At 45.4% G+C, this 13,527-nt stretch overlaps 1 protein-coding gene across 1 annotated transcript in view; it reads left to right on the top strand.

Annotated features, from left to right (window-relative positions):
- The first annotated feature begins 2,305 nt into the window (after positions 1-2,305).
- Positions 2,306-13,527, top strand: part of MMP14 (matrix metallopeptidase 14) — a 45,797-nt gene continuing 34,575 nt past the window's right edge. The window contains exon 1 of the mRNA XM_070767108.1: positions 2,306-2,592. Coding sequence (XP_070623209.1) covers positions 2,503-2,592 — 90 coding nt within the window. The 5' untranslated portion in view covers positions 2,306-2,502. The remainder of the gene's footprint in view (positions 2,593-13,527) is intronic.

The raw sequence follows: 13,527 nt of genomic DNA, 5'->3' as shown, positions 1-13,527 counted from the left end.
TGATTTTTTTTTCTTTTTTAACATTGTACTTAAGATGTCTAAATTTTATCAAAGGTGTTGTAAGCACATTTTACGGTGCAGAAAAATAAAACACCTTTTTTTTTTTAAAAAAAAAGGATAAATTGTGTCAGTTTCCAAACTTCTGAATATAAATTACGGGGACGCTGCAACGGTCATAAGCGTGAAACATGGTCAGAAGTCACTTTTTTCAATGTAGTCCTAACTTCGGTCAGTACATGAACTTTTTGTAAGTCGAAGACTACCCGTGCTTATGACCAGGCAGTATCATGGTCATGTGACCAATATTCAAATGACTCGTATTTATGACGGTCGCAGCATCTCCGGAGGTCCTACGGTCCCCTTTGGCCACCTCCTGCCAAGCCAAGTCCAGGAGGGAACCAAATTCACTTAACAACCAGGTGATGAATTTAACATCTGCAGCGACTCACATAATGACTGTGGCAAGAAAGGTCATAAAATGGGGCAAAACTCACAAATGCCCTTGCTTAGCATTGGAAATATTGGTTGTAAGTCGGGGACTCCCCAGATTCATCATTTTTCACTTTTTTAAAAAGTTGATTTTTTGTGTGTATGTGCACGCACAGAAATGTGGGCGAAATGGGTTATTTAAAAATGGTTAGTATTCCCCCCCCCCAAAAAAATCACCTAGCCCTGCGTCTTACTTTACAGGTAGTCCTTGACTTAGGACCATTTGTTTAAGGACCGTTTGAAATAACGACCACCCAGAAATGAGGGAGCTGTCCCTTAGTTTCCCCCCTGGCTTTCTATGAGCAAAATCACAAATTTGGATTCGCTTAACGACTACATGATCTGCTGAAAGCCGGCGCGGTTCACTTCACGGTGGCAGCAAAAGAGGAGCAGCACCAGCTTCCTCCTTATCTCTTATCCTCTTTTTCTTCCAGTCTTTCTCTTCCTCCTCCTCCTCTTCTTCTTCTCCTCCTCCTCCTCCTCCTCCTCCTCCACCACCCACCCCTCCTCCTCCTCCTCCTTTTCCTTCTCCTCTTCCTCCTCCCCCTTCCTTCCCCCTCCCGTCTGCTTCCTCTTTCTTTCTTTCTCCCTCTTTCCTTCTGCCTTTCCTTCTCTCTCTTTTCTTCCTCCCTGTTAGGACTCTCTGTCCATTAACTCTTAGGTTGGCAATATATTGACTGCAGATGTTGCAGACTGCCACGAGAGGGAGCTAGAGTTTATAGCTTATTTCTCTGAGTCACCCTCTCTGTTTCTCTTTGTCTGGCTACTCACTGCTAATGGCTCCTCGCTGTTAGATTTGCTCTGCAATTCTCTGCAAACTCTGCATTATAGTTATGTATATAATCTGAAATGTGTTTAGGCTTAATATCCTTGTTTGCTGATTATAACAAAGACAACTGGAAACAAAGACTACGTACTGTACTTGGTAATATTTGGATTGTTATTCTTACTTATTATGTGTATGGCTTTAGACTGTTTGTCTGATTATGTTACTTCTCAAAGTAAACTTTAATTCAAGTTAGTATATCTGTGTGTGGTGAGTAGTTATTCACAACTAATCTCAATCTAAACATTTCTGTGTGTGCACAACCTTGGTATACAAGGATTACTCTGCCCATACAATAACACTCCCTCCCTCTGTTCTTTTTTTCTTTCTCCCCTTCTTTTTCTTTTTCTCCCTTCCCTCCCTCTGTCCTCCCTTTACTTCTGCTTTGTCTTCTTTCTTCCCCTCTTGACCCGCCTGGCTTTGTCCTCCCTCATTCTTTTCCTTCCTTCCCCCTCTCTCCTTCCCCTCTTTTTCTCCATTCCCTCCCTTCTACTTCCCCTTTCTCTCCTTCCTCCTCTCCAGACCCCCTCCTCCTCCTTTTTTTCTCTTCCTCCCTCCCTTTCTTTTTCTCCTTTCCTCCTTCTCTCTTCCTCTCCTTCCTTCCCTCCCTCCTTCTTCTCCTTCCTGCCCCTCTATTTCTTTTCCTCCCTTCCCCTTTCTCTCATCCCTCCCCCTCTTTCCTTCCCTCTTTTTCTTCCTTTCCCTTTTTCTCCCTCTCTCTTTCCTCTCCTTTTCCCTTTTCTCCCTCCCTTCTTTCTTTCCTTGCTCCCCTCCCTTCCTCTCCCTTCCTATCCCTCTCTCCTTCCCTCTTTTTCTCCCTCTTGCCCCTCCCTCCTTCTTTCTTTCCTTCCTCCCCTCCCTTCCCCTCCCTCTCTCCTTCCCCTCCTTCCCTCTCCCCACCCTTCTCCCTCCCCCTGGCCTCGCCCTCCTTCCCTCCTTCTTTCCCTCCTCCTCCTCCTCCCACCCCCTAACTGGAACCAGATCCCAAGGCGAATCCGGCTCCAGAAGGGCCGGCTCAGCGATCCGAGCGAGGCGGGAGCAGCGGGGCCAAGAGGCGGTGCGGGCCAGAGAGAGAGACGCACACACAGAAAGAACCCCTTTCAACAGCAGCAGCAGCAACTCCTCCGCTCTCCTTTTCTTCCTTCCCTCCTTCCTTTCCTTCCTTCGGGACCGAAAGCAAGCGCGCGATGTGGCCGGCGCTCCTCCGGTTGCTGCTGCCTTTCGTCTGGGCGTCCTGCGCCTTGCCCGACGCCGCCGCCCAGCAGTTCAGCCCCGAGGTGAGTCCCGGGCCCCGCTTTGGGCTCCTGGCCAGACGGTGCCCGGCCGATGGGGCGCCGGAGGGAGGGAGAGGGAAGGGTTGCTCTTTCTCCGGGCTCCCGGGTTGGTTTTAGGGTTGTTGTTTTTTTGCATCCCCTCCCCCGACTTCATTCTTTCTTTCCTTTCTTCTTCTTTTGTCTTTTCCATTCTTCCTTCCCTTTCTCCTCCCCTCGTCCTCTTCCCTTCCTCCCTTATCTGCCTTTCCTTTCTTCTTTTCCGTCCACACATCCCTACTCTTCTCTTCCTTTCCTCTGTTTATTTTTCCTTTCTTCTTTTCTGTCTTCCCTTCCCACCTTCCTTTCTTTTCCCTTCTTCCTTTCTTCTATTTACTTTTCCTTTCTTCTTATCTATCTTTCTTCCCCCTCTATCTTCTGTTCTTTTCCATTCTTCTTCCTTTTCTTTTACTTTTTCTTAGCTTCCTTTCCTTTCTTCTATTTACTTTTGCTTTCTTCTTTTCTATTTTTCCTTCCTTCTTTCTTTTCTTCCATTCTCCTTCGCTTCCCCGTCTGCTTTTCCTTTCTTTTCTTCTTTTCTATCTTCCTTCCCATTCTCTTCCTTTCTCTCCCTCCCCTCTTTTCCTTCTATTTTCTTTTCCTTTCTTCTTTTCTATATTCTTTCCCCTTCTTTCTTATCTTACTTTCCTTACTTTTTCTTCTTCCTCTGTTGTCTTCTTTTCTATCCCCTTCTCTTCCCCTCTCTGCTTTTCTTTTCTTTTTCTTTCTTTTTTCGACCTTCCCTTCCATCCTTTTCTTTCCACTTCCTTCCCCTTTTTTCTCCTCCCCTTTCTTCTGTTTTCTTTTCCTTTCTTCTTTTCTACCTTCCCTTCCATCCTCTTCTTTTCCCTTCCTTTTCCTTCCTTCTCCTTTCCTCTCTTCTATTTTTCTTCTTTTCTTTTCTGTCTTCTCTCTTCCTGATTTGCCTGCCCCCTTTCTTTAAGCAGTGGGGTGCACAGTTGGCATTCCTCTCCCCATCTTCTTCCTGCCTGGCTTCTCTGCCAAGCTTCCCCTCACCTTTGCGCCCCTGCTTTCTCTTTACAGCTGGTTTGCTCGTTTCCTTCCTCCCTTCATCTTTTTTTTTTTTTTTTTTACTATCCTTTGTTCCTCCCTCTTCTTGGATGAGTTCTGCAGCTGGACGGAGCAGGGCCGTTTCCAGGCCAAAGCATGCGCCTGTCTCTTGCACTCCTTCTGCGGCCAACCTCATTTGCACGGACCAGCTCCAAGATTGGATTCGCACCGCCTGGATTTCTTTCTCTTTTCAAGGGTTTTCCCCCTTTCCAGCCCCCCTTCCCCTCCCCATCTCTGTCTAAACATGATGTCAATTGATTTTTCCTTTTTTCCTTTCCTCTCTCTATCTCCCTTTCCTTTCCTTTTTCTATATTCCTTCTATCTTCCTTTTCTTCTTTCCTTTCCTTTTCCTATCTTTGTTTTCTTTTCTTCCTTTTCCTTTTCCTTTCCTTCCCCTTCCTTTCTCTGTCTTCCTGTCCTGTTCTATCCTGCCCTGTTCCATCCCACGTTTATGGGTGTAACCTATTCTCCTGGATTGTAGGACATTAGGGGATGTTGAGTGACTTACTTACTTACTTTTTTTCTTTCTCTCTCTCTCTTTCTCTTACTTTCTTCCCTCCTCTTTCCTCTTTCTTTTCTCTCTCTTTCTCTCTCTCTTTTACTTCCTTCTCTTCTCTTTCCTTTCTTTCTCTCTCTCTGTCTCTCTTTCTTTTACTTTCTTCCCTTCTCTTGTAGGACATTAGGGGATGTTGAGTGACTTTCTTTCTTTCTCTCTCTTTCTTTTACTTTCTTCCCTCCTCTTTCCTCTTTCTTTCTTTCTTTCTTTTCTCTCTCTCTCTTTTACTTCCTTCTCTTCTCTTTCCTCTTTCTTTCTCTCTCTCTCTCTCTTTCTTTTACTTTCTTCCCTTCTCTTGTAGGACATTAGGGGATGTTGAGTGACTCTTTCTTTCTTTCTCTTCTTCTTTCCTTTGCTTCTTCCTTCTTCTCTCCCTCTCTTCCTTCCTTCCTTCCTTTTCTCTTCTTCCTTCCTTCCCTCCCTCACTCCCCATTCATAAGATGGCAATATAGAGTCTCTTTCCGTCTAATCCGAGGAACAAATATCCATTGGGGGGATGGATGGAAATGAGTAATAGCGAGGAAACTCTTTAGTTTTCTGGTGTGAGAACTACAATTGAGGACAAAGAGAGAATAGGAAACCATTTAGCCAATTTAAATCAAGTCCAGGCCTCCTCCTCTATCCACCTATCCACATGCCACATTTCTGTCCCCCAACCTTTTTCTAGCCTACTCCTAAGGCACAGGTGGGTTCCAATTTACCTTGCTACCGGTTTGCTTCCTCCCACGCTGTGTGGCCACACTCGTGGGCACGCGCATGCATGCACAGTGCCATTTTTTTTTTAAAAAAATCCCCAAGCAAGATGGCAATGCATGCGCAGGGGGGGAGACTCGGCTTCTACGCAAGCACGGAAAAAAACAGTGAAAAAGTCCCCCTTCCAAAAAATTCTAAAAAATCCCTCCCAAAAAAGATGGCGGCATCCAAAAATCCCTCCCAAAAAAGATGGCGGCATCCAAAAATCCCTCCCAAAAAAGATGGCGGCATCCAAAAATCCCTCCCCAAAAAGATGGCGGCATCCAAAAATCCCTCCAAAAAAAAGATGGCAGCATCCAAAAATCCCTCCGAAAAAAAGATGGCGGCATCCAAAAATCCCTCCAAAAAAAAGATGGCGGCATCCAAAAATCCCTCCGAAAAAAGATGGCAGCACTGACAGAATCGGTTCCGTGACATCATTATGATGTCATCAACAGTTGACTACCGGTTCGGGCAAACTGGGCTTGAACTGGGAGTAACCCACAGACTGAGGTATCAATCATTTCCTGTGAATTGCATTTAGTGGCTTTTGTGAACCAGTCATTGTGGTTTGTCAGTTTCAGTTTATGATGGAGGTGAGGGGCAACCAATCAGGGTTTCTTTTTTTAACATGGTGGGAAGAAGTTGGGATGGCTTATGTACGATACAATCTTGTATTGGGGAGCGGCCCGGGGTGTGTTTCCATTTAACCATTTTAAACTTGGGTGAGAACTTTGCAATCCGCGCCTCACAACTGCCAGCAAGCCAGAGTCAAAAGGAATTCTCATAAACAACACATCTCTAAATCACAATCCACCAAATGGGCCTAGGATGACGGCTTGTCATTATTGTCTGGATGGTTTGTTCAATAAACCAAGTTAATTAAGGGGCAAAAGCAGCGTGTGAAATTATATTTTGAGGTAACAACTGTATCAGTGATGAAATCTATCTATCTATCATCTATCTATCTATCTATCTATCTATCTATCTATCTATCTATCTATCTATCTATCTATCTATCTATCTATCTATCTATCTATCTATCTATCTATCCTATCCAATCCATCCATCCATCCATCCATCCATCCATCCATCTATTGGATTTGATTTGTTTGTATTTCTATCCCACTCTTCTCTTTAGACTCAGGGTGGCTCACAACAAAGATTAGCACAAAACATGTAAGAAATCTAAATTAAAATATGCTCTAAAAACCATTCGTCATGCACCATACATTCAGTCATGACCGGGGCTAGATATTAAGTCTCAATGACCCCAAGCCTATCAGCAGAGGTGGAGTTTTTAAGTCCTACGTGAAAAAGGAGAGTGTGGGGACAATGCGAATCTCTGGAGGGAATTTGTTCCAAAGGGCCGGGGCCGCTACAGAGAAGGCTCTTCCCCTAAGCCCCATCAATGGAATGCTACCGCTTCAGCCAGGTTAAGGATACAGAAACTGGTGGCTGTCAGTAGTTTGGAAAACTGGTAGCGGCAGCATTGTGAGGCTCCACCCACCCACCCGTCGCCATTTTCTTTTCTTAAACCCACTGCGCATGTGCGAAGCGTTCTGCGCATGCGCAGGGGGTGAAAAAGCGCATCTAACAGTGACATGCAGAAAACGCATGCTTCCAAACTGGAAGTTAAGTAGATTTCAGCACTGAACTGTAGGTTTTTACCCTTTTCTGGCTTAAATCATTTCTCTGCATTGTTTTTTAACGGGGTAGAAGATGTCTTCTGGGTCTCATTAGCGCGAGAGGCAGCTACATAGATCTCCAGAGACCTTGTAGGTCATCTAGTCCACCCCACTGCCTTTATCTTGTTATTCTATCCCGGACAAACGCTTGTCAAATCTTTTCTTTTGAAAACCTTCGGTTGGATCTAGCAAATAAATCACTGAGTAAATAATACCTCATTCCCCTCACTTAGTCATAAATATCCTTGTTTCCCTCTGTCCTTGTCTCAAATCAACATTTCTCTTGATTACACAACAGTTCCTTGAAAGACTTAAAGCTGTTTGGGTGATTTCCCTGAGGATTGTTTGTTATTTTACTTTAAAAAAAAAAGAATTAAAAAAAATCGGGGGGGGGCAGTGGGAAACTTGCAGTTGTCTGCAGTTTCTCTCTTCCACTTCTCTTTATTTTTTTTCCCCTTTGTCCCGTTCCAAATTTTTCATGTTTTTGGCTACTGGAGAAAAGTTTTGCTGTCCAGTTGAAGCTGCAGCTTGAAAGAATTAAAAGTGAGCCCAGTTGGTCAGTCTTCCTGCCTGTCTATCTATCTGTGTCTCTTTCTCCTTCTTTCTCTTTCTCTCTCCCCCTCTCTTTCTTTCTCTCTCTTCCTCTCTTCCTGTTATTCTCTCTCTTTCTCTCTCTCCCATCTCCCTCTTTCTCCCCATTCTTTTCTCTCTCTTCCTCTATCTCTCTTCCTCCCTCTTCCTCTCCTCTCTCTCTTCTTCTCTCTTCCTCTCCTCTCTCTCTTCTTCTCTTCCTCTCCCTCTCTTTTTCCCTGTTCTTTTCTCTCTCTTCCTCTCTCTCTTCCTCTCTCTCTCTTTTCCTCTTTCTGTTCTTCTCTTTCTCTCCCTCTCTCTTTCTTCCAGTTCTTTTCTCTCTCTTCCTCTCTTTTCCTCTCTTCCTCTCTTTCTGTTCCTCTCTCCCTCCCTCTTACTCTCCCTCTCTCCCTCTCTCTTCCTCTTTCTTCCTGTTCTCCTCTCTCTGTGTTCATCTCTCTTTTCCTCTCTCTCTCCATCTCTCTTTTCCTCTTTCTGTTCTTCTCTTTATCTCCCTCTTTCTCTTTCTTCCCGTTCTTTTCTCTCTCTTCCTCTCTCTCTTTTCCTCTTTCCCTTTCTTCCTGTTCCTCTCTTCCTCCCTCTTACTCTCCCTCTCTCTTCCTCTTTTTTCCTGTTCTCCTCTCTCTGTGTTCATCTCTCTTTTCCTCTCTCTCTCCATCTCTTTCTCTTTCTGCTCTTCTCCCTTTCTCCCTCTCGCCCTTTCTTTCGCTTCCTGTTCTTATCTCTCATCCTCTCTCTTTCCCTATTCCTCTCTGCCATCCTGTTTTTCTTATCCTGTACCTCTCTCTTTCTCTCCCTCTCCATCCCTCTCTTTCTTTCTCTCTTTTTTCCTCTCTCTGTCTGGCTCTCTTCTTTGGTCTCCCTCTCCTTCTCTTCCTGTCCCTTTCTCTCTTTCTTTCTCCCTCTCTCTCCCCCTCCCTCTCTCTCTCTCTTTTTAAGGGAGGAGATTGGAGAAAAGCCAGACAGTCCCCCCCCCTTCTTCTTTTTGCCTGCCCTTGGAGAAACAAAGACATGGGAAGAGAGCTGAGTGGGTGGTTTTGGCCGAAAGATCAAAGGCATCGAGGGGGGGGGGAAAGGAAAGAAACGTAGTCACCCCCTTATAAGAGCTGAGATGACTTCGGGAAGAAGTAATAACTCGATGCAACTTTTGGAAACCAGCGGTGGGTGCAACGGAAAGAGAAAAACCAAGCGAGCAAAAAAGGAATTAGGATTAAGATTACATTTTTGGGTGGTGGTGGGGTTAGGGGTGTTGCCAGCGAATTTTCACAACCGATCTGGGGGAGGAGGAGAAAAAGAGAGGCCGGAAGTGGTTCCCAAGGAGGCCTGGAGCCAAGCAAGAAAGGAAAGGGGCCACATCCCACAGCAGAGGAAAAAAGGGGGCTTGGGGTGGTGACCTCCGCCAAAGCCCAGCGCGGATGAAAAGGAAAGGCCCTCATGAGTCAACCATCAGAAGTTAGGCCAGGAAGGAGGCTATTTGGGAGAGGGGAGAGAAAGAGAGAGAGAGAGACAAAGCAGGGCCTTGTGGAGAAGGGATCCCGGAAGGAGGGGTCAGCAGGAAAAGAACGAGAGAGCCGGAAGACTGGGAACTTTGGAGGTCATCTAGTCTAGTCCAAATACACGGGTTAACAGACTAATCACAAAAAACCATCAGCCAAAGTAATATGCCTGTTTTATAGTGTTTGAGGCGCTGATTCCAAAAATATGCTTAGTTTTGCTCTACCCCATAAGGTTTCTAATATAGAAGCACTTTTGGGATTACGTTATTTCTGATAGGTAGATTACTGTTTTCTTCCTGTCGCCGGTATATTTCCCACACCTTATAATAACGATGCTGCTCCGTGGAAACTATAGCTGATACAGAAAAAAACACCTATATAAATTTAAAAAATCAGAACAAAGAAATGATTCAGAAAAGTAGAAGGTTAACAGCGACTATTACACACACACAAACCCCAGGCCTAGTGTGGGCGAAAGTCCTTGTTTGCATTCTCTTTTCTTTCCCAGAGGATATTTTTGGGGATTCCTCTCTCTGTGTGTATGTTGTGTGTGTGTGTGTGTGTGTGTGTGTGATGACACACAGGGCGATCTTATTTTAGGGTTTCCGCCAGGGACCCAGGTGGGTGGCCGGCTGGCTGGCTGGAGGGGGGCAAGAGCTTTTTTTAAGACCCGACGTTGGCGAGATGGCCGGAGCACATAAAAACGGAAGAATGATGTCATTGTGTGACCAACACACACACACACACACAGAGGATGCTGAAACCCTGCAGGCAGCAGTGAAATCTACTTATCTCCCGTATGCTTTTCCTGCCTGTGCAGAGCTGTAGCAGTGGGTATCGTACCGGTAGCAAAAATGGAGTTGTGCACACAACTCTGCGTCTCCAATGTGCCCATGTGTGCGCCCGAGTGAGATTTTGCTTCTGTGCATGCGCAGGAAATGTGAAATCTTGCTAGGGGACACATGCACATGGAAGATTTCGGCGATTTTTGGGGAGGTTTCCCGCATACATGGAAGCAAAAAATATAATGGCCGAAATCTCACACACATACACCTCTCCCAATGAGATTTTCCTTCCTACGCATGCGCAGAAGCAAAATCTTGCTCGGATACACACACACACACACACACATGCTGGAGAGGTGGAGCTGTATGCGCAGCGTTTTTGTAGTGGCAATAGTGGAAACTCCTGCCTGGTGCAGAGTTTTAAAAAAAGAAAAGAAAATGGCGATCTGCGGGATGGGTAGGTGGAGCCTCGCTCTGCCGCCACTACTGGTTCTTCCGAACCCCTGGCAGCCAACGCTGCTGGTATGCCGAAACCGGGCCGAACCAATAGCATTTCACCCCCTGCCTGAAGACCTCTTGAGGTTGTTTGAATCCTTTGTTTCTTCTGCATTGATGCCATACAATGCAGGCAGTCCTTGACTTATGGCCACAGACAAACCCGACGTTCCTTGTGGCCGAGCGAGGCAGTTGCTGAGCGAGCTTGCCTCCCCCTCCCGCGTTACGGCCTTCTCCTGCCGCCATTCTTAAGTGAATCGCGGCAGTTGTCGAGTCGGGAACCCAATTGTTTAGTGAATCCAGTTTTTCCCGTTGACATAGCTCGACAAAAGGTCGTGAAAGGGGACATGGTAACCGTCATAAGTACAAGGCCAAGTTGCCAAGCGTCCGGATTGTCATCATGTGACTGTGGGGATGTGGCAACGGTTGCTAAGTGTGAAAAACCGGTCGTAAGTCACTTTTTTCCAGTGCTCTGAACGGTCACTAAATGAACTGTCGTAAGTCAAGGACTCCATGTAGATGCCATCCGATACAGGGAATCCTCAAATTATGGATGCAACTGAGCTCAAAGATTTTTGTTGCTAAGCAAGACAGTCGTTAAGGGAATTCCGCCCCATTTTATGACTTTTCTTGTCACCGTTCTTAAGTGAGTTGCATGAGTTACTAGGATAGGAACGCGGTCATGATGGCCACCAAAGTGGATCCCACGACCCGCTGGACACTGTCACCATCAAAAATATGAGTCACTTGCTTAGCAATCGAAATTACAATCAACGGTCATCAGTGTGAAAAACAGACACACGTCCCTTTTACCAGGGTCATTGTAAATTGGGACAGTCGCTAAAATGAATCGGTTGTAAGTTGAGGACTACTGTACTACAAGGTGCCTTTGGAAGCCACACAACGTCAATTTATTCCGTGTAAAAAAAGTGAAGATGTTTGCTGCAGATTTTGGAAAATCTGCCTTGTGTTTTGGTGCCGTAGCTGGGAACAGGAAACAGATACAGAAAAAGAACCACGGACTTTTGAAAGGGACCTTGGAGGCCTTCTAGTCCAACCCTCTTCCCAAGCAGGAGATCCTATATACCAGTGATGACAAACCTTTCGGACACCAGATGCCCAAACCGCCCGTGTGCGCATAACCCAAATTAAAATGTGTGGATGCGCGAACATGTACTTGCGGGTCTGCGGACATGCATGAATGTTGCCACAGAGACCCAAAAAACAGCTGGCTGACTCTCACAAAAGAAACGCCGCACAGATCTTACCTGGGGCGATGGTGTGCGTGCCAGTAGAGAGGGCTCCGCATACCACCATGCGTGCCATAGATTCACCATCATTGCCCTAGACCATTTCAGACATTTGTATGTCCAATTTCTTCTTTAAAACCTCCAGTGATAGAGCATTCAGAGGTTCTGGTGGCAGATTGTTCCACTGGTTAATTGTTCTCACCTCAAGAAGGATATAATAGAACTGGAACAGGTGCAAAAAAGAGCAAGTATGATGAAGGAAATGGAGCACCTCCCTTAGGATACCAGGTTGCAACGGCTTGGTCTCTTCAGCCTTGAAAGACGGCGTTGAAGGGGTGACTTGATCGAAGGGTATAAAATCATACACGGGATAGAAAAGGTGGATAGAGAAAAATTCTTTTCTCTATCGCACAACAATAGGACGAGGGGGCCCTCCCTAAAGCTCATATGTAAGAAAGCGAGGACAAATAAAGGGAAATATTTCTTCACCCAGAGGGTCCTTGGTTTATGGAATTCACTTCCAGAAGAGGTCGTGACAGCTGTCAGCCTTGATAGCTTCAAGGCAGGATTAGACAGATTCATGGATGCCAAGTAATATCGGTGGTTATTGAAACAGATGTCCATGTGCCGCCTCTATGTTGGTTGAGGCAGGCAGGATTCCCTTGGGTCCCATTTGTTGAGAGTCAGGGGAAAGGGAGGGTTTTGCCTTCTCTTTCTACTCAAGATCCCCATATACAATTGGTGGGCCACTGTGTGACACAGAATGCTGGACTCGATGGGCTTTGGCCTGATTCAGCAGGGCTCTTCTTAGGTTCTTATGTTCTTACGTTCTCATTGTCAGGGAATTTCTCCTTAGTTCTAGTTTGCTTCTCTCCTTGTTTAGATTCCATCCATTGCTTCTTGTTCCACCCTCAAGTGCTTTGGAGAATAGCTTGACTCCCTCTTCTTTGTGGCAGCCCCTGAGATACTGGAACATTGCTATGATGTCTCCTCTGGTCCTTCTTTTCATTAAACTAGATATACCCAGTTCCTGCAACCGTTCTTCGTACGTTTTAGCTTCCAGTCCCCTAGTCATGTTTGTTGCTCTTCTCTGCACACATTCCAGAACACCACAAAGGGGAGTTTTTCCTTTAAAAGAACTCCCCGACCCCCACAAATATATCTTGGCTTTTAATAAACCCACAGAATTACAGCTTGTTGCTGACCTAAAAATATTGATTGATCAGAAATAGAGCTGGAAGGTTGAGATTTAGAGCCACAATTGAACTCAAAGTTTCTATTGCTAAATGCGACAATTGTTACGGGAGTTTGCCCCATTTTGCGACTTCCTCTCTCTTTCTCATCTCTCTCATCTCTCTTGCTCTCCCTTTCTTTCTCCTCTTTTTATCTCTTCCTCTTTCTCTCCCTCTCTTTCTTTCTCATCTATCTCTTGCTCTTTCTTTCTTTCCTCTCCCTCTCCTCCCTCTCCCTCTCTTTTCTTTCTCTCTCTTTCTCATCTTTTTCATCTCTCTTGCTCTCCCTTTCTTTCTCCTCTTTTTATCTCTTCCTCTTTCTCTCCCTCTCTTTCTTTCTCATCTATCTCTTGCTCTTTCTTTCTTTCCTCTCCCTCTCCTCCCTCTCCCTCTCTTTTCTTTCTCTCTCTTTCTCATCTTTCTCATCTCTCTTGCTCTCCCGTTCTTTCTTCTCTTTTTATCTCTTCCTCTTTCTCTCCCTCTCTTTTCTTCCTCTCTTTTTCTCATCTTTCTCATCTCTCTTGCTCTCCCTTTCTTTCTCCTCTTTTTATCTCTTCCTCTTTCTCTCCCTCTCTTTCTCATCTATCTCTTGCTCTTTCTTTCTTTCGTCTTCCTCTCCTTCTCCCTCTCTCTTTTCTTTCTCTCTTTTTCTCATCTTTCTCATCTCTCTTGCTCTCCCTTTCTCCTTTTTATCTCTTCCTCTTTCTCTCCCTCTCTTTCTCTTTCTCATTTATCTCTTTCTCTTTCTTTCTCTTTCCTCTTTCACTCCTTCTCCCTCTCTCTTTTCTTTCTCTCTTTCTCATCTTTCTCTCTTCTCTCCCTCTTTCTCATCATTCTCTCTCTTCCTCCATTTCTCTTTCTCTCTCTTTCTCTCCCTCTCTCTCTTTCTCATCTTCCTCTCTATCAGAGACGTCCAATCCAGCCGCTTGCTGAAGCAAGAGACCTTTCACCATTTCAGACTGATGAGTGTCCAGTCTCTTCTTAAAAGCCTCCAGTGATAGAGCCC

The sequence above is a fragment of the Erythrolamprus reginae genome, chromosome Z, assembly GCF_031021105.1.
Source record: "Erythrolamprus reginae isolate rEryReg1 chromosome Z, rEryReg1.hap1, whole genome shotgun sequence".
NCBI lineage: Eukaryota > Metazoa > Chordata > Lepidosauria > Squamata > Dipsadidae > Erythrolamprus > Erythrolamprus reginae.
The sequence above is the reverse complement of the archived record's forward strand: the minus strand, read 5'-3'. Positions and strand labels throughout refer to the sequence as shown.